We start from the raw sequence: 23,593 nt of genomic DNA, 5'->3' as shown, positions 1-23,593 counted from the left end.
CAGAACTGAGAGCGGTGAGGGCTGCGTTTTCTCAGCTGTACATCACAGCCTCGAGGGGCCCAGGCTGTTGGCTGCCTTCGCAACACATGGGCCTGCTTCCCCTTGCTTTGTTGCCTCAGGTTGCAAGTTGGCTGCCACAGTGCCACCCTTTGTATCTATGTTCAGGCAAAAAAGGGGCCAGGCATTTCTTACCCCTTTTATCAGCAGCAAAGCTTTCCTACGAAGTGCCACAGCAAATCATCGTCAAAACATCACAGGGCTGCCTCTCTCTGCAGGGAAGCGTGGGAAATAAGTACGGTGAGCCCTGCAAATCCACGGCTCAGCCTCTGTGGAGTCAGTCAGCCGTGGATTGAAGAAAATATCTGGAAGAAAAATGTGTACTGTTCATGTACACACCTTTTTTCTTGTCACTATCTCCTAAATAATATAGTGTAACAAATATTTGTGCAGCACTTGCACTGTTAGGCATCCTAAGTAACCAAGAGGTCAGGGGAGGGTTACACAGGATGTGTGCAAAAACAGTACAACAGCACTTCCTTGTGTTGGATTGTGTCACGTCTTGAGATAGGGTCTCACTATGCAGTTTAGGCTGGCCTTGAACTTACTACGTAACCCAGGTGGCCTTGGCCTCAAACTCCTGGCAATTCTCTTGCCTCAGCCTCCCAAGTGCTGGCATCCCAGGCACGTGCCACCACGCCCAGTTCACTACATCACTTTATATAGGGGACTTAAGCATTGGTAGACTTTGGTATTTGAGGGGGCCCTGGAATCACCCCTGTGGACAGAGGACCGACTTGATCAGCTTTTCCAGATTCTGTACTAGCAGCTGGCCCAGGAGAGGGGGCTGTCAGAGAGTGAGTGATGGCCACAAATGACTGTCCCTTCCTAGGTCCTCCCCCACCACCCTGACCCCCCAGGAGCCCCCATCCTCATGGGTGACACCTGTCCTCAGCCCTCGGAACCCTCAACATAGGGAGGCGCCATGATCGGACCAGAGGGGAAGGCGGCCCGCATCCTCTGCCTCTGCCCTCGTGGGCACTCACAGGGACCAACAGGGAAGGCAGAGGTGTGAGATCATCTGGCCTGGTGCCCAGGTGGGGGATGAGTTTTGGCAAAAGCAGGCTTGGGAGGAGTAGGTGGAGAATTTGCTCCGTAGAGAAAGGTGAGGCGAGAGAGCTGGTCTGGGGGCAGGCGAGGGCCATGTGGGCACAAGAGCTCTGAAGGGTGGGGGACTGTCACAGGGACGGGGGCCTGGAACAGGTCTGACTGCAGAGACCGCACGCAAGACACCCGAAATGACAGCTGATCAGAGATGACAGGTGCCGTCCCTCCCGCTCCCCACCCCCATCCTGGCCAGACTCAAGGGCCTGGAACCTGGGCTGGGTTCGGAGACACCTCCCTTGTGCCTCCAGGGAGGGCCTGACTTACGGCTGGCGGATGTGATGGGGGGTGCCTTGCTGCCACCACCCTGTCCCCCAGAACACTGGAGCAGCTGGAAATGGTGTCTGGGTTCCCGCCTGCTCCTTCCCGCCCACAGACTGGGACGTGCTGACCTGAGTGCCTGGAACAGATGTCACAGGCAAGTGGCTGCTGCAAGGAGTCAGCCCCAGCCTAGGCCCCACCCTTTCCCAGCCACAAACCCGAGCAGATGGGACTCAAGTCCAGCCCGTCACTGGTCTCTGGGTCTCCTCATTCCCTCTGGGGGACACGACCTGAGCCCTGGTCCCCCGTCCACCTGCCCCCATGAAGCATGAGCTCCATGAGCAGCTGGGGCGGCCCTGGGCCTCTGCAGCCTCCCACTGGGCCTGCTGCGCAATGCGGGACCATGTCATAAACACCGCGCCCGCACAGAGGCGCCCTCACTAGGGGCTGGCTGTCCTCGCCGAGTCCTCTCAGCCCCTAATTTCAAAGCTTCGGACCTGTGTCCCGCCTCAGGGCCTGGGAGGACCAGACCCGGTCCCAAGCCTGTGGTGTTGAGGTGTCTGGGCCGCATGCATCTTTCCAGTGGCCCATGAAGACGGCAGGCAGGTGGCAGTGGCATCATGGAGACACAAGTGAGGCCCATCCAACTGCCCGTACCCCCCAGCGCTGACTCCCAGCCAGGCGGCGGCCATCCCTGGCTGTGTCCTGGGCGTCCTCACTGGACACCAGGCACGGCCTGGGCAGCTGGGCTCAAGGGTGGGGAGGGGTGGCTGTCTCCGCTGGGACCCACGGGCCCCTCTCGCACCCTGGCCAGGTAACCCGAGCCAGGCATTGTAGCGCCCTCAGCAGCTGACAATGCTGTGGTCAGACAGCTGGTGGGGCCAGGCTAGCAGGGCTGGCAGGGCTGACGGGACGGGAGTATAGCCTGTCACAGGACACCCAGCTCCTCTCTCTGCTCAGAACGTGGGGACCAGAGAGAGCAGAGGCACCATGCATCAGGGCCAAGGGCCGCTGCTCCTCCTGCCGCTGCTGGCTGCCTGCCTGGGTGCGGCCCAGGGGACCCGGGGTCTGGGGGGCCCAGGGCAGGGGTCTGAGGCCTTGGCAGACATGCCCTAGCCGCGGCCCCCTATATCTCCACCTCCCCGGTCTGAGCCTTCCTACTGCATTACCTCAAGGCCCCACAGTGAGGCTGAGGCTCTGGCCATTGTTGCAGGGGCCCAGGGCCGCAACCAGGAAGGGCGCCTGCTGGCCGACCTGATGCACGGTTATGACCCTCACCTGCGGCCTTCAGAGCACGACAAGGACGTGGTCAACGTCAGCCTGAAGCTCACCCTGACCAACCTCATCTCCCTGGTGAGTGGTGGGAAGCAGGGAGAGCCTCGGGGAGGGCAAGGCATGGGGACTTAGTCCTCTGTTCTGCACCCGCAGAACGAGCGAGAGGAGGCCCTCACCACCAACGTCTGGATAGAGATGGTAAGAGGCCACCCTGCCCCTCCCGTGTGCCGGGATCCGCGCCTGGAGCCCCCTTTGGGCTGGACTCTCATTCCCGGGGCTCCGCGCTGCCAGGAGCAGAGGCCTGGCAACGCCCCCTGCCCACTCCCACAGCAGTGGTGCGACTACCGCCTGCGCTGGGACCCCGAGGACTATGGAGGCCTGTGGGTGCTGAGGGTGCCGTCCACCATGGTGTGGCGGCCAGACATCGTCCTGGAGAACAAGTGAGGAGGGGTGGCAGGGTAGGGCCCGGGGGACAGGATCAGGGTCCTGTGGGGCAAGGAGGCTCTGGAGAATGGACAGGGCGCAGGGCGCAGGGCGCAGTACAGGGCAGGGGCAGGACCAGCAGACCTGGCCCCGTCCCCCCCCTGTGGCCTGGGGCCAGTGACCATTCCCAGAAATGCTGTCAGGTGGCCCGAGCAGGTGGGGGTGGCAGGGAGCTTACGGGGCAGCCGTGGTTCTAGGTGGGCACTGGTCAGGGTCAGGCAGGTGGGGGGGGGTCTCCGGGTCCCCACCCACACGGGACAGAGGGCTGGGCGGCACCGTGGGGTCCAAGCCCACAGTCCCATGGCCCAACCTGCGCACAGCGTGGACGGTGTCTTCGAGGTGGCCCTCTACTGCAACGTGCTGGTGTCCCCTAACGGCTGCATCTACTGGCTGCCGCCTGCCATCTTCCGCTCATCCTGTGCTGTTTCCGTCACCTACTTTCCCTTCGACTGGCAGAACTGCTCCCTCGTCTTCCAGTGAGGCCGTTTATGTGGGGAGGGGGGGTTTGGGGAGCGCTGAGAGGGGCCTGGGCAATGGTAGGGTGTTCTGGCAGCACCCAGAGGCCAGGGCCTGGCTCCACCTCCCACGAAGTCACTAAGCTGCGGGGGCGGGGGGCGGGACTTCTGGTTCCCTCCCTCGGCCTCTGGAGTGCAGGCATGGCAGGCGGGCGCCAGGCGTGTTCTACAGGAGTGAGCCTTTTCTCAAGGAAACCTTAGGCATGATGAGCAGGCATGCATTTCTACATTGTAGCTGGTGGCAGGGAGAGGGACAGTGTGGCCCAGGCTCTTGGGCCAGGTGATAGTACTGACCTGCATCTGCAGACCCCTGCACTCGACATCCTGGTCCCCAAAAAGCCCACATCCCCCGCCCCCCCACCCCAGGACTCAGGGGAGAACACAGGGACTTGTGGGGTTGCAGTTTTAAAGCCAGACACCCACACATGCCCCGAGGTGACAGTCAGTGACGTCAGGCGTGCCTCTCCACGCTGGGGTTTACCCCTGTTCCTCTGTGGCCCCAGGTCCCAGACCTACAGCACCAGTGAGATCAACCTGCAGCTGAGTCGGGAAGATGGCCAGGCCATAGAGTGGATCTTCATCGACCCTGAGGCCTTCACCGGTAACCCCGCCCAGGGCTCCCAGACAGCTCCCCCTGATCTCTGCTACATGTGGCTACAGTGACAAGGCCCCACCAAGGCCCTGTCTCTTCTGTAACTCAAGGTCAAAGTGACAGCAAAGCAGAGTATGTTCTTGTAAAGATAATTTTCTGTGACCTACTCTCACTCTGGAAATTGGGGGATCAATATCCCATCTTGCACCCCACCTGTGTCCCTCGATGGTCCTGTGTCCACTGGCACTTCCTGGGCCACATGCTGCCAGAGGCTGGGTCCCCCAGGCTGCGGGTCCGCCCTGCCCACACCCCCCTGGCCCCCTGCAGAGAACGGGGAGTGGGCCATCCGGCACCGGCCAGCCAAGATGATGCTGGACGCGGAGGACGCGGGCCACCAGAAGGTGGTGTTCTACCTGCTCATCCAGCGCAAGCCCCTCTTCTATGTCATCAACATCATCGCCCCCTGTGTGCTCATCTCCTCTGTCGCCATCCTCATCTACTTCCTCCCCGCCAAGGGTACCTGGAGCCACGTCCCTGTCCAGCCACACAGGGCATGCTGGGAGGCCAGGGCAGGGCTTGGCCAAGGCACACGCAGTACCATGACCCACGGCTCTTTTGGGGAGGGAAGGGAGGGAGTGGAGGAGACCTGCTCTGAGTACCCCTTGGTCATGAGCAGCGGGCGGTCAGAAGTGCACTGTGGCCATCAACGTGCTCCTGGCCCAGACCGTCTTCCTCTTCCTTGTGGCCAAGAAGGTGCCCGAGACATCCCAGGCAGTGCCACTCATCAGCAAGTAAGGCCGGGCCTCCACCAGTGGCTCCAAGGGGCGGGGTAGCATCCGGGTATGGAGTGCGTAAGGGCCGCCCAGCCCCTGCCCACCCCCTCGACAGGTACCTGACCTTCCTCATGGTGGTGACCATCCTCATTGTCGTGAATGCTGTGGTGGTGCTCAACGTGTCCTTGAGGTCCCCGCACACACACTCCATGGCCCGAGGCGTCCGCAAGGCAAGGCCCCTCCTCACCCATTCTGCCGTGCCTCCCTCTGTGCCCACCCCTGGCTGTACCCTCCCCTGCCCAGTGAGCAGCAAACCATCCCATAAGCCATAAGGAGGTGCCGGGGAGACTGCATATATCAACCTACTTAATCTTTATAAAACCCCTGTGAAGTAGGTATTAGCATTACCTCCATCTAACAAATGAGGAAACTGAGGCAAAGAGCAGTTAAATAGTTTGCCCAGGGTCACGAAGCCATAAAGTGGAGCAGGCAGGATTCTGCCTGGCAGTTGACCCAAGCCCCCTGTGGTCTCAGCCTACTTGCAGCAGGCTGCTGGGACCCTCGTTACACATGCAGATCTCCTGACCACCAGGCATCCTACACCAGAACGGCAGCAAGGGGAAGGCACACGGGCCCTGGTGGTTCTGACATGCACGAAAGTGTGGGGTCCCAGGCTCTGTGTCCAGGACAGAACAGCCAAGCAGCGCAGGACCCCAGCATGCCTCTGGAGTGCTGGCTCCAGGCTTGGCAGCATGAGCTCCAGCAGGTGGCTCGCTCTGTCCGCAGGTGTTCCTGCGGCTCCTGCCCCAGCTGCTGCGGATGCACGTTCGCTTGCTGCCCCCAGCAGCTGTGCAGGACACCCGGCCCCGGCTCCAGAACGGCTCCTCCTCAGGGTGGCCCATGACAGCTGGGGCGGAGGTGGCCCTGTGCCTGCCCCGCAGCGAACTCCTCTTCCGGCAGCGGCAGCGCAATGGGCTGCTGAGGGGGGCACTGGAGAAACTGGGTAAGGCCCGGAGGTACTGCCACTCCTGCCCAGGGACCCCAGACGGTGAGCAAGTGTCCAAGTTGGGAAGAAAGGGACTGGGGGGTTCTAAGGAGAAGCCACCTTCTCTGCCTGTTTCTCCTCCATTGTATTTTATTTTTTTTCTCTTCTCCATTTTATTCTCAAACCTTACCCTCTATCCTCATCAGAGAAAGGCCCGGAGTTCTATGGCAGCCTAAAGCAGGCCGCCCCTGCCATCCAGGCCTGTGTGGATGCCTGCAACTTCATTGCCCAAGCCCGGCTTCGGCAGAGTCACTTTGACAGTGTAAGGGGCAGCTCACTGTGGGTCGGGTGGGAGCCTGGCCATCCATCTCACAAGATGGCGGCGGGAGGAGTGTGTAGTCCAAGACAGAGCACTGATGGAAAAGGCAGGGCTGGGAACAGGGAGGAGGGACCCGGATGGGGTGAGAAGGGTCCAAAGAAATGGAGGGTGGAAGCTTAAGGATGGAAGCGGGAGGCAGGGCAGGGGCTGGTTCTGCCCCTGCTTATCCCACCCCACCGCTCCCAACCTCCAGGGGAACGAGGAGTGGCTGCTGGTGGGCCGTGTGCTAGACCGCGTCTGCTTCCTGGCTATGCTCTCGCTCTTCATCTGCGGCACCACCGGCATCTTCCTCATGGCCCACTACAACCGGGTGCCCGCCCTGCCGTTCCCTGGAGACCCCCGCTCCTACCTGCCCTCCCCAGACTGAGCCGGCCAGTCGCTGCTGGGCACAGGGGAGTCGCACTCGTGGGTCATGCTGTCCTGCCCGCTGTGCTCTTCTGCCACTGAGGTCATGAGAGTGTTCTTTGGGAAGTTCCCCTCAAGGCCGTGGGAGCCAAAGGGCCCCAAGAAAAGCTGGAGAAATAAAGATAGCACCGGAATCCCAGATTGGCTGGGGATGGGCTGAGGTCAAGGGGCGTGGTTGGGACTGGCATCCACCTGGCATTAGCCTGCTCCTCGTGGCACTGGCCCCTCCCCCACTGAGTGCACTCCCAACATTCCAGGAAAGCATTCTGGATTCCTGTCATTTTGAGCATCTGTTTTGCATGATTCTCCTAGCTGGGCAAATCCAGGCCTGGAACCAACTTCCCTTTTATGAGTCCTCTCTGCTGGAGGCAGTGGGGAGAGGTGTGTGGAGTCCTCTCACGGGGTAGGGGCTGGCAAGTCCCTCTCCTGCCTGCCAGGTGTTGAATGTGCCCTGTGCTTGCTGGCAGCCATACCTTTCCATTTGTATGCTTCTCCTTGGCCTCAATCACAAAAGATATTCTTGAGCTTTATCATCTTTTCTTCATTGCTAAGGTTCCTCACAGCATCACAGGCTGGGGGCATGACTCCCTCGTTTCACAAGGGCAAATTAAAGCCTGGAGTACAGGGACTTCCCAGGGCCCTGGTGGCTCCACGAGATGTGGAGTCAGAATTCCTGACTCTGACCCAATGCCAGCCGCTCTTAACAAAGATTCTGAAAAATGGGCTCTTCTTCCCTGTCTTCTCGAAAGCCAGGGTATCTGCACTGGTCGCAAAGGATGGTTAAAACAAAGAGGGGTAATCAGGGAAGCCTGCAGGCACAAAACATTGGGCTCTGCCTTCCCGAGGGGACTTGCTTTGCTTCACTTGGCCCCATTCAACAAATAAATACAGCCAGGCATGGTGGCGCACGCCTGTAAATCCCAGCACTGGGGAGGCTGAGGTAAGAGGATCGCTGCGAATTCTCGCCCAGCCTGGGCTACAAAGTGAGTTCAAGGCCAGCCTGAACTGCATGGCAAGACCCTGTCTCAAAAAGAAACAAAACAAAACAACACAACACAAATAAATGCATGAGCAGCTGAGCTGCTTGCTGCTCTGGTGTAACGTGGTCCTGCTCTGAGTATCGGGCGCCCAGGATTTGTTGGTGACCAGGGTACAAACAGCGCGCCAGTCACTTATGCTCCTTGAGCCCATTTCCCAGACATGATACTCAGTTCCACCCACCCTCACCGCAGGGCCAGAAGTGGAGGTAAATGCAATTCAAAACTACTGCACACAGGTACCACATGAAGCAGGGATCACGGCACACGCTGGGAAGTGGGGAGTGGGGAAACGTGTCCTTCCTCCAAGCACAGGGCTGTTGGCTCTGCCCTCAATCGCCAGCAGATTCCTTGCATTTTCTCCTGCTTGTTCCTCTGCAGCCATCGAGGCCACAGGGCCCTGGGAACTGGGTGGGGGTGGCGACCTTCTATCCAGGGGGCAACGTGATGGCAGTGGGGTCATCTCCGGTTCCTATCAATCCCTTACTGGTTTTGTCACCTTGGCGGGACTTCGTCAACCCCTTGGAAAGCCTCAGAGGGCGGACGGTAAGCTCTTGGCGCACAGTAAGCACTCGAAGATGAACACCAGCTACCATTTGTTGAAGGTTACTGTTAATTGCGCCTGACAGTGTCCTTGGGATCCGCCAGCAGCCTAGAAGAGAGGTGGGGACCGTGGAGGAGCGACAGTGCCAGAGCGGGCCTCGCCTCCCAGGTTCCTAGCGACGCGGGACGCGCAAGCGCGCATGCAGCGGAGGCGGAGTCCTCCCAGGCGCGGAGGAACAGCCAGAGCTGTCCACACGCTTTACAGCCCCTTTGGGGCTCCTGCGTCTTTGAGCAGTCGCCGCGGTCCGTCCTGCAGGGAAACCGCCCCACACCGGGACTGAGCGTTGAGGTTCCGCTGCGCCCCGCGCAACCGGAAGTGTTCGGGACCTTGGTCGACGGACCCGGCAGAGCGGAAGTCACTCCGTGAGGCAGTGGCGACAGTGGCGGTGAGAGGATGAACAACAAATTCGACGCGTGAGTGGCGTCTGACCACCCCCGGGGACCCTTCCCGAGCCGCTCCCCCGCGCCGGCCCTCGCCGGAGCTTGGCGGCGCAGCTCTGCGGCACCGGCCTCTCTCTCCGGCCGGCGGGGAGGGGGCGCTGCGGAGCGCGGGCCGAGGGGTCCCGGGACCGCGGGACCGAGGGCGAAGCGGGGCCTGGGGAGGGGTGGCCCTGCCCGGAAGGAGATTTCGCACGCCAGCCCCGGAGGGCGCGGGGGCCGTGACGCGGAGGGCGGGGACCGGGCGGCGTGGCGCCCCGCAGCCTCCCTCGCGCGCTCGCTCCGGCCGGGGAAGGCCGCCCTCCCCTGGGCGTCCGCCTTCTCTGCCCGCTGGGGACCGCGACGGCCTGTGTCGTAGAGCCGTGTAGCGGCGATGAGGTGATGTGGCCGCCGCGCTGGCTCCGTGGCTCCGTCACGGAATGCTCGGCCTTCCTGCTTCCTCTCTCCTCCCCGCGGTTCCTGTCCCCGAGCCCGCGCGGTTGTCCGGTCCCCCCCTCTCTTACGCGCCCTCTCTGATCTCCAGTTCCAGCGTCGGACCCTGTGGAGGTGGAGAGAGGAAACGTGCGAGTGTTTTTGCGTGTTAACCGCCAGTGATTTTTTTTTTTTTAATTCTTGGTGAAATTTTTGATTTGTGTGTGTGTGTGTGTGTGTGTGTGTGGTGATGGGGATTGAACCCAGCCTTTCACAGTGAGCTACATTCCGATTAGTTTTTATTTTTTGTTTTGATTCTAAGTCTTGTTGAATGAGTAAGTTGCCCAGACTGGGCTCAGAGTCTCCTGCCTCAGCCTTCGAGAGTACTGGGATTACAGGTTGCCACCATATCCAGTTTCTTCATTTCTTTTAACAATCCCTATGTTAGTGTTTTACAGAAGTTGTGTCTTGAGATAGATTCTCTTCTTACCTCCTTTTTAGTCTTAATGTGTCTCATCTGAAGACCTACCTTTCTAGTCCCGCATGCACCGGTTTTGACATCGAAAAATTTCCCGTCTCCAAGCCGTAGTTGCCGTATAGTGCTAGAGAGACCAGGTCATACCTATATTTAGAGGTGTTTGTGTAAAGTGGAATTACTGTTGATAGGGTGTGACCTGATGGTGCTGGTGGGAAATCGGGGTTTTTCTAAAATAGTGAGACCTGGTATGCAAATTGAGGGAGTACTGAGTTCCCAGCACTCCAGGCTCCTCTTCACAAACGTTTCCTGGTTGCTCAGCGGTCTCTGCATCTTGAAAAAGCAAATGCCTTCTCTATCCTGTGTAGCTGACCCCAAGCCTGTACAGACCCCTTACCCAGCCTCAACCCCACAGAAGTCCTGTAGTACTTAACTCTGGATCCAGATCTTGCCTGTGTGGAGCTTTATGCACCCCTTCTTCATTTACATGAACAAACCAGATTGCATCCTGCCCAAATTGTGTAGGGATGTGCAATAAGACCGGTAAATATGGGTTTCCGACTGCCATCTTGTTGGTATTTCTGTTCTAATAACTCAGCGAAGGAGATCTTGTACCTGTTCTTAAAATCAAGCAGATGAGGCCCTCTGAAATTAACTTGTGTAAGACAGTGGAGAGGCAGCCCAGGTCTGGTTCAAGTGTTTTTGACAAACATTAACTTGAGTCATGTTAATTTCTTCTAATTATTAACTGTTGTATTGAGCCATGATCTTTTATCATCTAGTCTCTAGCTTGACAGAAAGAAAAAAAAATTTTTTTTCTTTTAGTTCAAATTAGGAACTGAAATCTGTGCCTATTTTGTTTCTGTTTTGGTTTTTCATGCACACATTTTGCAGGGTTTAGGCCATTGTTACATACTTGCAGTGTGCATTCTTCACCACCTCACCTTGAGGATGTGTTCTAGTTTGTCAGAATCTTTTCAAGGAGTGCCTGTAGCTGAGGACAGGAGTGTGATCTGATGGGCTCAGGTTAAAGAACACTAACTTCCTTTACATATTGGGTTCTGCTTGTGTGCATGTAACCAAAGATTGTGATTCCTTTGGGAAGGGTTGCAGAGAATATAGACCTGTCAAGTCCTGAAATCCTGCTGCCATTGATCCTGTTGATGTGTGAAACCTTAAGATGTTTTCCCAAGATCGGAAGTCCTGACTGTGATAACTTGGTTTTCAGATCTTGGTTTTCTAGATGCCACGCTTGATTTTGTCACTGCTTGTTTTATATCATAGGCTTTTGATCCATTCTTTAAACTATTGTCTGAATCACTTATTTGGCACTCATCACCTTGATTTTAGAAATCTGTTAATTAAACAGACCTGTATTTTATACTACTGTCTGATACCAGAGATTCAAACAACTCTGGATCAACTTCAGTTGGATCAAGTTCCAACCCACAGATATTTGGTCTAGCTCAGAGAGTGTGAAGAAGTAGCTGAGCAGAAACCCGGTGAACTAGCCAAGGTGCCACTTAGTTTGGACAGCCTCCAGTGCAAGTTGCCTGACTGAGTCTGTGGAGCACTGAATTTTCATTCTGGGTTGTACTTTGGCTGACATCCAGCTTTAAGTTGGGTAGACAACTTGTCTTTGAGATTGTAAAAGATTTGCCTAAGTGTAGGCTTAAAGGGCAAGGTGGTAGTTAACTCCACCCTTGAGAAATAAAAAGCAGTAGGTAAACTTTCATTGGGTTTATATTTACCTGTTTAGAAGGGAGTGAGGAAGGTAGTCCAGGGATCACAGTAACATTTTCCTTCTATGGCATTATTTCTCTTAGTCTGTATCCTAATAGTGATTAGTAGCAAAATTACTAAATGAAAGGAATATAATTATTTTCCTGGGATTAGCAAAATGGGAGATGATGGGGTGACTGCCTTTCTTCAACCAAGCTGTAATGGAGGGGACCGCAGAGGCTTTAATGTGAGTTGGAAGCAGAGAAGAGAGGAAATGATTTGCATCCCTAGGGTATGCCCTATAGAAAGAAGAGAGTACAAAGCTATCCACAGCCTAAGCAGTAGAAAAACCCATGTGCTGTTCTGGATGGGAGGAGGGCTGGCTGAGACAGCATAATCAGGCTAAACATAAATGCTTATATGGGGAAGTTTAGAAGAGCAGAGCCCGAAATAGCCTGTATTGGGAGAGGTCAGGAGAAAATGTGTCCTGCAGGACAGTTAACTAGGGGAGGAGGCAGACCACACAACTGAGCATAACCTGTAACTGAGTCATAAGACTGAGGAACTGGGGCTGGGCATTTAGCTCAGCCTGGCAAGCGCAAGGTCGGAAATTCAATTCCCGGTACCGAAAAAAAAAAAAAGACTGAGGAACTGCACTTAGATTGGTACAACTGAAGTGAAAGGAATTTGTGGGGACCAGGCAGGAGATACTTTTGGAACCCATGGGCAGAACAGGGTCTTTGCACCATGTGAGGCATGAGTGTCTGTAGCCATCTCCTTGGTTAGGTCCTTGGGGACAGGCACTCTAGTAGGTGATACACAGTAAATGGTTGGTAAACAATGGTAATTTTTAACCCTCAGGGCTATGTACTAGGCAAGGTTCCTTTTGAAGAGGAAAACTTTATTTATTTGGGAGGAGGGTGTCTTAAGCACAGGCAGTGGCCTCCTAGAAGTCCAAGGAGGCTGAACAAAGCCAGAAGGTGGAAGCATTAGTCCTCTGCACTCTCTCCTCTTTGGCTTTTTTCCTTATCTTGACTCCCTCATAGCTTTTCTTGCATAGTTCCCATATAGCTGTTCTACCTCCTGAGTCTGTGGTCTTTTCCGTGCCCCAGTGATATGCTGAGGGAAAAATCTCGTATTTTTTAGCAAGGCCCTGAGGCATAGATTACTGGCCAAGCTGGACTACTCCTGCTTTAGGTACTGGGAGTTAAACCCAGGGCCTTCACACTGAGCTATATCTTCAGCCCTTTCTTTAATTTTTTATTTTGAGATGGGGCCAGTCACTGAGTTGCCCAGGGTGGACTGGAACTTGGGATCCTCGTGCCTCAGTACCCTACAGTGCTAGGGCCACAGGCATGTACTATCATGCCTAGCTAAAGCTTGGCCAGGGTGAGTATGGGGTGGATCCTGGCACTGGGCACTAGCAGCTGAGTATCTGCTACAGCTCAGATGGTGATGTTAGCAGAACAGGCACCTTAGCACCTGGCTGGTTCATCCAGTGTCATACTTACTGCATGTTTTCTATGTGTTAGACACTGGAGATTCATGGGGAAAAAGGAGAAAAACCTATAGATGGAAAATATCCTATGGCATGTTTCTATATCTGTGTAGGATAATATTTGAGTTGTAATTGGAACAATTCTGGTACCTTTCTTGAGAATTGCCTGATTTTATCTGACTATGCAGTACATAAAGTCATTATTCTGGAGAAAATCCATGATGAGTGAATGAATGGTCCAGTTGAGTGTTTTCATTTTTCCTGTTCATTTAACATTTATTCAGCATCTTTCTGTCCTGAGTGCCGGGGCTGCTGAGATGATATAAGACAGCACCCTGAGGGAATCCACTGCCCAGTAGAAAAACACAGGGGAGGAGTGGCATCTCAGGCTTCAGGGTGGTGTTTGCAAGCGGCCCCCGTGTGGGAGTGGGGGGCTAGAGGAGTCAGATTCTAGACGAACTTATGTGTCATTGTACTTTATCTTGGAGGGTAGGCATCAAAAGGCCAGGGACGGTAGAGAGTCTTCAGGATGAAGTAAAATAATCAGACTTACGTTTAGAAAGGTAATATTGGTGACACCTGGAAGATAAGTACAGAGCAGAGATTTGTGTTAGGGAACCTGCTTCAGGATTTATCATAATTAAGGTTAACAGAAGAAGACCTGAGTGTAACAGTAGGGAAGGCTGAGGAGGTGGTAAGACTTGGCAGTATAGGTGGGTGTGTTTTTTACTTTTATCCCAAGTGTCACAGAGGTTAATGCATGAACTTCCCATTAGCAAAGAAAATGATCACCTAAATTGTTCTATTGTATGGCTTATTAGAAAACCAAAAGACAGTGCATTGTGGACTTCACAAGTTAGCTAATGGGCATTTCATTTTATTAACCTTCTAGTTTGTATCTCCACATTCTTTGGTCCTCCCATCCCAGATGGATCTCATGGGACTGTGTTTTGAGTGACGTTGGGTTTCTTATGTGATAGTTTGTATGAACTTGGGGCTTTGTGAGGTACCAGGAATCAACTTGGTCATGAAATAACACTATTTTGCTGTGCCATTCAGCTTGAAAGATGATGACAGTGGAGACCACGATCAGAATGAAGAAAACAGCACACAGAAAGATGGTGAGAAGGAAAAAACAGAACGAGACAAGAGTCAGAACAGCAGCAAGAGGAAGGTGTGTTTTGTGCTTAAGACGTTTTCATGTAGAATCTGTTTATCTGGAAGATACCAGATTAACTTGATGGTGTCCTGTTGTGTGGTATATGGTTTGGGTTGGGTTGGGGTAGGTTGGGTTGGGTTGAGTTGGGTTGGGTTGTTTTGTTTGTTTTGTTTTGTTGAGACCAGATCTCACTGTGTAATTCAAGCCCAGGTAGGCTTCAAACTCACGGTGGTCCTCCTATCACAGCCTTCTCAGTGCTGGGATTTCAGGCATGTGCCGTCACACTTGACTAGTTTTGTTTTCAAAAATGATTGTGGGATCCCTGGAGTTCATTATGGGATTTAGACCTTTACTGTTCCCAGAAGATCTTGAGATACTGGCTCGATTACAGTGTCTCCTCACCTGGATGGCAGAAGTTAATCCTGGCGCTCACCTGGGCTGGTAGTTGCTTCAGAAGCTGCTGCTAAGTATTTCAAATCCTACATATCCCTTGAACTTTTAAGCTCTTAAATCAGTAATAGTCTCAAGTTGGAAGGGACTTGGGAAAGAGAAAATTTAGGGAATGAGAAATAGGTGAATTGGTTTTTCCCTTGAGACATCAAGGAAATCATTATTTATTCCAAAATATTGAATACTAAGTGCAAGCATTTTTCTACTAGGTGCTAAGAAGACCCATAGGTGAAGGTGCCTGTGGGTCAAGGACCTTATATTTAATAATAGCTGTAATAATAGCCACTGGCATTTATTGAGGACTTACTCTGTGCCAGTTACTAGACACTGTACATCTATAGATTTACCTGATCCTCTCAGCAACCCTTGGGGTGGTTATTATCCTTCCTATTTTGCAGGTGAGAACCTGAGGCATAAGCAGTGTAGGCAGCATGCTATTCCTCAGTAATGAAAGTGCCATGGAGGAGGCAGTGCTTGAGCTGGCTGGGCAGATGCTGAGATAAGATGGAAACATAAATGCCTATGATATTGGGGGTGGGGGTACGCTGGGAGGCTGAGGGAGGAGGATTGCAAGTTTGAGTCCAGCCTGGATAACTTGGCAACTGTCTCAAAATTTAAAAATGGGCTGAGAATGTAGCTCAGGGTGAAGGCTCTGGATTAAATCCCCAGTGCCACACACACATACACGGCTAAAAATATTAAAATAATGCCTGTGGTATGAGGTAGAAAGCTGTAAAAGTCATAAGAACACATAAAGTGTCCTAAGAGTTTAGAATCATTTAACACACTAAGGGAATTGACTGTGTGAGCAGACTCTGGCACAATGCAAGTCATTGAGGTTGTATTCTAATTGTGGAAATGGTAAGATGTGACACAGTAAAACATTTCTTAGTCTCAGAGCATGTAACAAATGCCCAGGGCTTCAGCTACCTTATTCACTTCCCAGGCTGTTGTTCCTGGACCAGCAGAGCATCCCTTGCAGTACAACTATACTTTCTGGTACTCCAGGAGGACCCCAGGCCGTCCCACCAGTTCACAGAGCTATGAACAGAATATCAAGCAGATCGGCACCTTTGCCTCTGTGAGTACTTGGTGGTTTAACGGGGTTTGTGTTGGTAAGATACTCTTACCTGTGTTTTTGTCAGTCTGTTTACCTACCTTCCCAGTAACCTACTTAACACACTGGATTTCTTACTCAAATAACCTTATACCCATGGTCAGATTTGTTCATTCCTAGATTTTCCTTGGATGTCCATAGTTAACAAATACATAGCAACAAATATGAGAGTGGTGGTTTTGAATAAAAGTACATATACATAAATGATGTGTAACTGTTTTCTAAGTAGATACTGAGTCTTAAAGTACAGAGTCCTAAAAGGGATACAGAATTTTGTAGTAAATGGTATCCTCATGAAGTTGGATAGTAAAGTTAAAAGCAAAGATTGAAATTTTCTTTTGTATTTAAGAGCCTCCCGATAAGATTTTGGCTAAGATAGTGATTATGCATAAAGTAGCATCTTTTTCTGTGTGCAGAAAGGAAATGAATCGCCAATAATTGCTTTTATGAGTGCCATCATACAAAGTATTCGGCTTTAGTTCGTCTCCCACAACTGACTCGTTTGTGAACCTAGAGACTCTGACTGCAATTAACACCACTCTAGTTTGATAAAGATCATTACTCATCTTTGTGTGTAGTACATTCTCTTGAACTTAATAACTTTTTGTTTTGTTTGAAATGCAAACTCTGAAAAAGAATACAGTACTATAATTGTAAATACTATAATAAGCTAATAAAGAGGAAGGATGTAGTAAGTAATGGAGTTGTTTAGTTTCCTTTAGTTGTTATAATAGGTGTGTGTGGTCATATTTTACAAGTGGAGAATGTAAGATCCCAAGTCAGTCATACTTGACTTGATTAAGTGGGGGGCCAGCATTGAAAGCCAGGTTAGATGGGCTGTGAAAGTCAGATTCCAGAGCCCAACAGTATACCAGAATGTGTGGCACAAGGTTACAGTATTTATTTTCCATTTCTTATTAATCACATACACATATTCCACTGGGAATAAGATTGTCTGCTTACTGTGAGATCAGCAATATTGCTTTGCTGTGTTGATATGGTTTCAGCCCAGTCCAAAGGCCTTGTTTGATTGGTTCTTCTGTCTTATCGCTAGTAACGTTAGGCTTCTTTGTTTTTTTTTTTTTTTTTGGTTTTTCTCCGGTACCGGGAACCGAACTCACGACCTTGCGCTTGCCAGGCAGGCGCTTTGCCGCTGAGCTAAATCCCCAGCCCCCGGCTTCTTTGAAATACTCCAAATAGCTTGTGCTTTGGTCCATACTTGATTCAAGAAATGTTGAATGAATTGAAGGTATAATAAGGGTCTAAAAAAGAATTAAGACACAGAGCCTGTTTTGGGGAACAGGGAAAGTCCAGGGATTTCTGCTGCAGGGGAGACAGTAAGTGGGGCTGCAGGAAGGGCACATGTCTTAGTTACTTTCTTTTTTTTGTTTTTGAGACAGGGTCTAGCTATGCAGTTCAGGCTGGCCTTTGCTCACTTTGTAGCCCAGGCTGGCCTTGAGCTTGCAGCAATCTTCCTGCCTCAGCTTCCCATGTGCTGGGATTACAGGCATGTGCCACCACGCCCAGCTCTATTTACTTTCTCATGGCTGGGGCAATATACCGAACTCCCACGATTTAAAGGAGGAGGGCTTTATTGTGGCTCCTGTTTTCAGTTAATGGTTGGCTGGCTCCAAGGTGGAATTGGTAGAGTGAAGGATCCCAAGGGGTGGGCAGTTACTCATCCCAGGGCAGCCAGGAAGCAGAGGGAGAAGGGAGGAGGTAGGGAGGAAGACACCTCCATCCAGCCACCCCTGCCTTCTAACAGCAGGTCAGCCATAGCAGCACCATTATCTAGTCACCTGTTGAATGCCCCACATCTGAACACATGCGGCTTTTAGGGGACAGTCTAGATCTAAACCATACTGGCATGGCTGGAGCACCCTTAGCATTCCTAGGAAAAAAGGGTCAGTTCAACTTTGGGGAAAGCTGCCTTGGAGTACACTGGTTTAGATTGAACTTAAAAGATTTGAACAGATAATAAAGGAATTCTTGGTGGAGGAAACAGAATTAAACTTTTAAAATATGCGTGCCTTGCCAGATATGGTGGTGCACGCACCTGGAGGCTGAGGCAGGAAGATCGGAGGCTGAGGCATGAGGATCAGAGGTTGAGGCAGGAGGATCATTGTGAGTTCAAGACCAGCCTGAGCTACACAGTGAGCTCAAGGCCAGCCTTAACTGCATATCAAGACCCTGTCTCAAAAAGACAAAGAAAATGTACATGCCTTTGTAATATTCCTGAACCCATCACAAAAGTTGTGGTTACCTCCTCCATTAGAATGCTGGAAGCATAGTAGGATGCACTTGTTATATTAGAAACAGCTGTTTAGATACTTGGAAGGTCAAAGAAGAAACTGGACTGGGTAGTATGTTTTCATAAAGGGTTCTTGAAATTACTTGGAGTAACAAGGAGTATAGTATGCATTTTCTTTCCCTTTCACAAAAAAGCATGTATGAATTTACCCGGCTTGTGCAAAGGGTTTGTGGTTTATTTTTCTCCCTCTGGCATATATGGTAAGTGATTTGTCATCAGTACACCCATGAGTTGATGCACCTTCAGTACTCACTGGGTGTGAGACAGTGTCTGATGATGGAGGGCCAGGCATGGTGGCACACGCCTGCAATCCCAGCACTTGGGAGGCTGAGGCTGGAGAGTTGTGAGTTTGAGGCCAGCCCAGGATACAAAGTGAGTTCAAGATCAACGTGAACTGTATAACAAAACCCTGTCTCAGAAAGACAAAAAAAAAAAAGACATCAGGAAATGGCTCTCAGTATTAAATTCCATACAGAGAAGCAACCTTTGATCAAATCTGAGATAGCATTTCTCAGTGATTCTTTTTTTTTTTTTTTTTTTTTTTTTTTTTTTTTTTTTTTTTTGGTTTTTTTCTCCGGTACCAGGAACCGAACTCACGACCTTGCACTTGCCAGGCAGGCGCTTTTGCCACTGAGCTAAATCCCCAGCCCCTTTCTCAGTGATTCTTAATCCTCGGATTGAGTAGAGTTTATTGGTCCAGGAAATCAGGGTCTCTAAGAAGACAGTGTCCTGAACTGGGACGAGCACTGGACTGGACAGCCCAGCCCTGGTCTCTCCTGGTGCTTGACTCTGTGCTGGAGCAAGTCGTGACACTCTTTTTCTCAGTTATCAAACGACAATCTGGGTGGCTTCTGAGGTCCTTACTGCACCTCCTATTCTGAGTCAAACTTTTATTTTTTGGTTTTCATTTGGAAGAAACCCATTCAGCTTTTAATGATAAAAGGTTTAGGTTTTTTGATGATAAAAGGTTAGGTTTTTCACGTTTTTTATTTCATTCCTCTTGTAGTATAAGATCGTGCAGTTTGGCTGTAAGATCCAGGGAGATCCAAGTGTTAAGTGATTCTTTCCTGGGGAATTTGGTGGGCTTCCTCCCCAGCACCCCGCTCCAGTTCCTGACTCACAGGGCGCCACTGGTTCTGGTGGATGTTCCCCAACTGTGTTAGGATGGACATTGTAGCCACGTGACTACCTAAGGTTCCAAATCATTGTGTACAGTTACACCGAGCAGCTCTTAGCTTGAAGCACTGCAGTGAAGTCCTACGAATGACCTTGGTTCTTGACTTTTTCTCACGTGTTTCTCTTCGAGAGAGGAATTGTGGGGACAGCTCTGTCATGCAGCCTAAGATCAGGTTCTCCTTGCTTGCTACCCAGATCTAGAAGTTTGACCAGAATCTCCATCTTCCGCTGCAGGACTCTGATGATGTCTGGCCCCATGTTGATTCAGTCTCCTTAGCACAGTGTTGGCAAATACAGTGAGCAGTTGCTCACTGTACACTGCACAAAAAAAACCCTGTACACGCCCGTGTATTTCTCTTCTCTTCTGATGTGTGCTTCTCTCCTGGCAAGCAGGTAGTAGGTGTCCTCTGTAAATACAGAGGGATACTGTCTCCTGCCAAGGCACTTAGATGACTCTAAGCATACACTTAAGAGAAAAATGGAAGTTTAGTTTTCAAACAATTTGAAGGAAGAACAAGGAAAAAAATAATTTTTCTAAGGAAAAAGATTTAAGATGGGCATGGTGGTGTACACCTGTAATCCTAGCACTCAGGAGACTGAGGCAAGAGGATTGCTGCAGGTTCAAGGCCAGCCTGGGCTACATAGTAAGTTCGAGGCCAACCCGAACTACAAAGAGAGACCCTGTGTCAGAAAACAAAAACAGAACAAAGAAAAAAACCTAAACCATAGCTGAGAAGCTAAGTCAGTTAGGATTGTCCCAATCTTATTAGCAACAGCACCCTGGAACAGTAACGTGTGGTCATTTACGCTCAGTGACTAAGCAGAACTAAAGTCTATTTCATTTCAGCTAACACTGTATTTGCCAGTCTTTGGTCAAGAATTGATTTGGTTCCAAGAACTACAGACTGAGGCTGTATAGCATTTAACATAGAAGGTCACCATTTTGCAAAACACTGGTCCTCCTACTGCATGTGACAGTTGCCCTGCACCTCTGATAGGAAAGTATGTACCCTTGTGGTAAGGCTAACATTTCTTGCTCAAAGAGTTTATTCTGTTGTTACCAGTAATACATTGTTCTTTGGTCCAACTATATAATGTGTGTTTCCTCTAATATGTTTTCATTTTCACACAAAGAAGACAGCTTTCATGTTTATGTTCTTAAATAAATGTCAGACCTTTGGGTGCATTCAACAAAAAAGGAAAGCTACATCCTTTGCACTCTGTGTTCACCTCTCTGCAGGTGGAGCAGTTCTGGAGGTTTTATAGCCACATGGTACGTCCCGGGGACCTGACAGGACACAGCGACTTCCATCTCTTCAAAGAAGGAATTAAACCCATGTGGGAGGTGAGGACTGAGGGCCTCTGCTGTGCTTTGCTTTTTTTTCTTTTTTATCCTCTGCCAAGGTTAAAATTATTTTAAAATTGTCTTCAAAACTGCAACACTAAGGGGCTGGGGATTTAACTCAGCAGCACAGCATCTGCCTGGCAAGTGCAAGGTCGTGAGTTGGATTCCCAGTACCGGAAGCCCCCCCACCCCCCAAAAAAATAAAATAAAATAAAATAAAACTGCAACACTAGAGCCAGGTGTGGTGGTGCACACCTGTAATTCCAGCACTCTGAGGCTGAGGCAGGGCAGTAGTGTTGTTGCATGTTCGAGACCAGCCTGGGCTAAAAAGTGAACTCAAGGCCAGCCTGAACTGCGTAGCGAGACCCTGTCTCAAAAAGACAAAAACAACAACAACAAAAAACCCTGCAACACTAGCTGGGTGTTGTGGCACACTCCTGTAATTGTAGTACTCAGAATTGCTGTAAGTTTGAAGCCAGCCTGAGCTACATAGTCAGTCGAAGGCCAGTGTGAACTGCATAGTGAAATCCTGTCTCCGGAAAAAAAAGAAAAAACCATAACATTACTGGATATATCCTGGGAACTCAGACCCCTAGGGAAAGGCACTAATGCCGTTGTGTGTCTGCATTCGTTGATGCTGGGTGGTTTTAATGATGGTGTTACTATGCAAGTGGTATTATTACAGCATTAAAGGGTTTTTTTAAAATTGTCCTTGTTCCCACAAAATTCATTGGTGTGTGTGTATAATATTTTTAAACAGTATCTGTGGTATGAGAAACCGAAAGTGTAAATAAGAACCAAAATGTATCATAGATATTGTGAAATAGGAGGAAAATGTTGAAATGGGAAGGGGAACTAGTGAGGGGGAAGGGGGAAAAGAAGGAAGGAAAGGAGAAAGGAAAAATGGGAACAAAGCTTTTGTAAATAGGGAGGGGAAGAGGGATGGAGGGTAGGGGGTCGGGGGGGGAAGAATCAGGATGTATCGTGTACAGATACAAATTCCCTGTGATTAGTTTGATCACTATGTATACCTAAAATGTACCAATAAACTTAATTTTAAAATATTTTTACATATGACTGAAGTGATCAGAAAATAAAGGCAGTAACTGGAAACCCAAAGCTGAGCTGTGATCTCTTTGCAGAGCCATTGCTGTCACTGCTTCCATGATTTACCTTCCAAAATTTACCTCATTTCCCATCATCTCTAAAATCCTCCCTTCCTTACAGTGAGATCTCATTTGCATGTCCCTCCCCCATAGTTTGTGCACAGACATGCCCTTCCCAGTGCCAGAAGTGCCCTCATGCGCTTTGCCTGCCAGCCCACTTCCAGCTGTTGTGTTCCTTGTTAACCCACTGCTTGTTTCAGCAGCTCTGGTTGGTCTGCATGACTGTCATTACTCTTGTCTTTCTCTGCCACTCTGGATCTGAGTGGAGGTTGGGGTTTCTCAACTGTACTTGGTACATGGTGACACTCAGCGAACTTTGAACAAATGAAGTGATGGTCTCTTTCAAATCTGACATTACTTTGATTCCTAAAGTAATTCTGATAAGAGCATTCTTTTAGAAAGATCTATGTAGCTGTCTTTTGAAATAGCATGTGCTAAATATACTTGCTTTGTTTTTTTTTTTCTTCCCAGTTGCTTCTCTTCCTAGCCTTACTACCATTTTTTCTATAAGTTGCATAATCCCAGATTCTTTTTTTAAGAGTAGGAAGAATTTATTGAAAGAAAGAAAAGCTCAGAAAGTGGGTTGCCTTGAAGGGATTCTGGGCTTTTTAGTGCTTTAATGTAAAAGAAGCTGTGAACCAATATTTGAACTTGAACATTTTCTGCCTTTTTATAGGATGATGCAAATAAAAATGGTGGCAAGTGGATCATTCGGCTGCGGAAGGGATTGGCCTCCCGGTGCTGGGAGAATCTCATTCTGGCCTTGCTGGGGGAACAGTTCATGGTTGGGGAGGAGATCTGTGGGGCTGTGGTCTCTGTCCGCTTCCAGGTAAGCACTCCGGGCCAGTCTGTGTTCTTGTGTCACCTGGCTCTCCTCACTGCCTCTGGTTTGCTTGCTGATGCCTTTGCTCTCCCGTAGGAAGACATTATTTCCATATGGAATAAGACTGCCAGTGACCAAGCAACCACAGCCCGAATCCGGGACACACTTCGGCGCGTGCTTAACCTACCTCCCAACACCATTATGGAATACAAAACTCACACCGACAGCATCAAGTACGTGTTGGGGGTGCTGGGGGGGACAGGCCCCTGAACTTAGCAGAAGTAGCTCCGTAGTTGGGCCCAGAGGCGCATGGTTGTACAGGAGATTGGCTTGTGGAGAGGAGATAGACCAGTCAGGCCAGCCCCTCTATGGCTTCTGGCCACTCTGTGCAGGTGTTGCTGGCGAGGCTCCCTGCCTCCCAGCACCGTGGGGTGCTTTGAGGCAGAGAGCCCTTCCACAGAACCCAGTTTCACTGCCTGCACTGGCTTCATTTCTATAGGCTGTCTTGTCTTTCCCATGCTAACCACTATCTGAAAAAGAGGCAAAGCGCTTTTCTTTTATCTGGCTGTTCTTGAAAGATAATTTCACTGAACAATAAAGTCCTCTTCCCAGCCCATCCCTCACCTCCCTTTTGCATGTCTATTTAACCTGTTAGCTTCAGTCTGTTTTCTTTGTCCTGGGAAGTTAACTTCTTAACAGGCCTTATACCTCCATTTCCTTGTGTATAGAGCCAAAGTTGTAGAGAAGGCAGGGCAGTGTATGAGGGAGGAGAACTAAAGGGAAAAGCTTTGAGATTTCCTCAGGACTTAGGCAGCGCAGCTCTCTCCACAGGGAAAGTCACTGGCGAGCTTGCTCCTTTAGTGATCAAGGGTCAGAAACAAGGACAGGTTGTGATGAGAAGGTTGTGGGAGCAAATGCCAGGTTGTCTCCACATTGGAGTCAGAGAAGCAGAGTGGGAGTCTAGACTCAGATTTAGTTGTCTCCTGTGGGCCCGAATCAGTACGTGCCTTGGGCGAGTTCCTTTACAGCTCCG

The 23,593-nt window shown here is 50.6% G+C and overlaps 2 protein-coding genes across 7 annotated transcripts in view; both read left to right on the top strand.

Annotated features, from left to right (window-relative positions):
- The first annotated feature begins 643 nt into the window (after nucleotides 1–643).
- On the top strand, nucleotides 644–7,736 carry Chrng (cholinergic receptor, nicotinic, gamma (muscle)). Of its 3 annotated transcripts, XM_005395371.2 has the most exons (13): nucleotides 644–2,054; nucleotides 2,383–2,467; nucleotides 2,636–2,775; nucleotides 2,851–2,895; nucleotides 3,028–3,137; nucleotides 3,501–3,656; nucleotides 4,199–4,296; nucleotides 4,615–4,803; nucleotides 4,964–5,078; nucleotides 5,176–5,290; nucleotides 5,847–6,063; nucleotides 6,252–6,367; nucleotides 6,618–7,736. In XM_005395371.2, the coding sequence occupies exons 1-13, from the start codon at nucleotides 2,043–2,045 to the stop codon at nucleotides 6,789–6,791; spliced, it is 1,572 nt and encodes a 523-aa protein (XP_005395428.1). In that variant the 5' UTR covers nucleotides 644–2,042; the 3' UTR covers nucleotides 6,792–7,736. The 3 variants fall into 3 exon arrangements, with proteins under 3 accessions (XP_005395428.1, XP_005395429.1, XP_005395433.1); XM_005395372.2 differs by having other exon boundaries at nucleotides 3,031–3,137; nucleotides 6,252–6,711; XM_005395376.2 differs by lacking the exon at nucleotides 2,383–2,467 and having other exon boundaries at nucleotides 6,252–6,711.
- Nucleotides 7,737–8,689: 953 nt separating this feature from the next.
- The window catches only part of Eif4e2 (eukaryotic translation initiation factor 4E family member 2), a 29,167-nt gene continuing 14,263 nt past the window's right edge, over nucleotides 8,690–23,593 (top strand). The window contains exons 1-6 of one of the 4 annotated variants that reach the window (XM_013519963.1): nucleotides 8,690–8,883; nucleotides 14,073–14,187; nucleotides 15,569–15,703; nucleotides 20,467–20,571; nucleotides 22,414–22,566; nucleotides 22,657–22,793. In XM_013519963.1, the coding sequence (XP_013375417.1) occupies nucleotides 8,864–8,883; nucleotides 14,073–14,187; nucleotides 15,569–15,703; nucleotides 20,467–20,571; nucleotides 22,414–22,566; nucleotides 22,657–22,793 (665 nt within the window). In that variant the 5' untranslated portion in view covers nucleotides 8,690–8,863. Of the gene's footprint in view, nucleotides 8,884–9,190; nucleotides 9,286–14,072; nucleotides 14,188–15,568; nucleotides 15,704–20,466; nucleotides 20,572–22,413; nucleotides 22,567–22,656; nucleotides 22,794–23,593 lie in introns of those variants that run through there. The other 3 variants (XM_005395369.2, XM_005395367.2, XM_013519962.1) reach the window with 3 other exon arrangements.

The sequence above is a fragment of the Chinchilla lanigera genome, unplaced genomic scaffold (assembly GCF_000276665.1).
Source record: "Chinchilla lanigera isolate Chin_1 unplaced genomic scaffold, ChiLan1.0 scaffold00052, whole genome shotgun sequence".
Classification (NCBI taxonomy): domain Eukaryota; kingdom Metazoa; phylum Chordata; class Mammalia; order Rodentia; family Chinchillidae; genus Chinchilla; species Chinchilla lanigera.
Note: the sequence above shows the minus strand (reverse complement) of the source record. Positions and strands in the feature narration are given on the sequence as shown.

Coding starts and splice junctions, on each gene's coding strand:
- Chrng (XM_005395371.2), top strand. Junction 2,776..2,850: donor TGACCAACCTCATCTCCCTG/GTGAGTGGTGGG, acceptor CTGCACCCGCAG/AACGAGCGAGAGGAGGCCCT. Junction 4,804..4,963: donor CTACTTCCTCCCCGCCAAGG/GTACCTGGAGCC, acceptor GGTCATGAGCAG/CGGGCGGTCAGAAGTGCACT.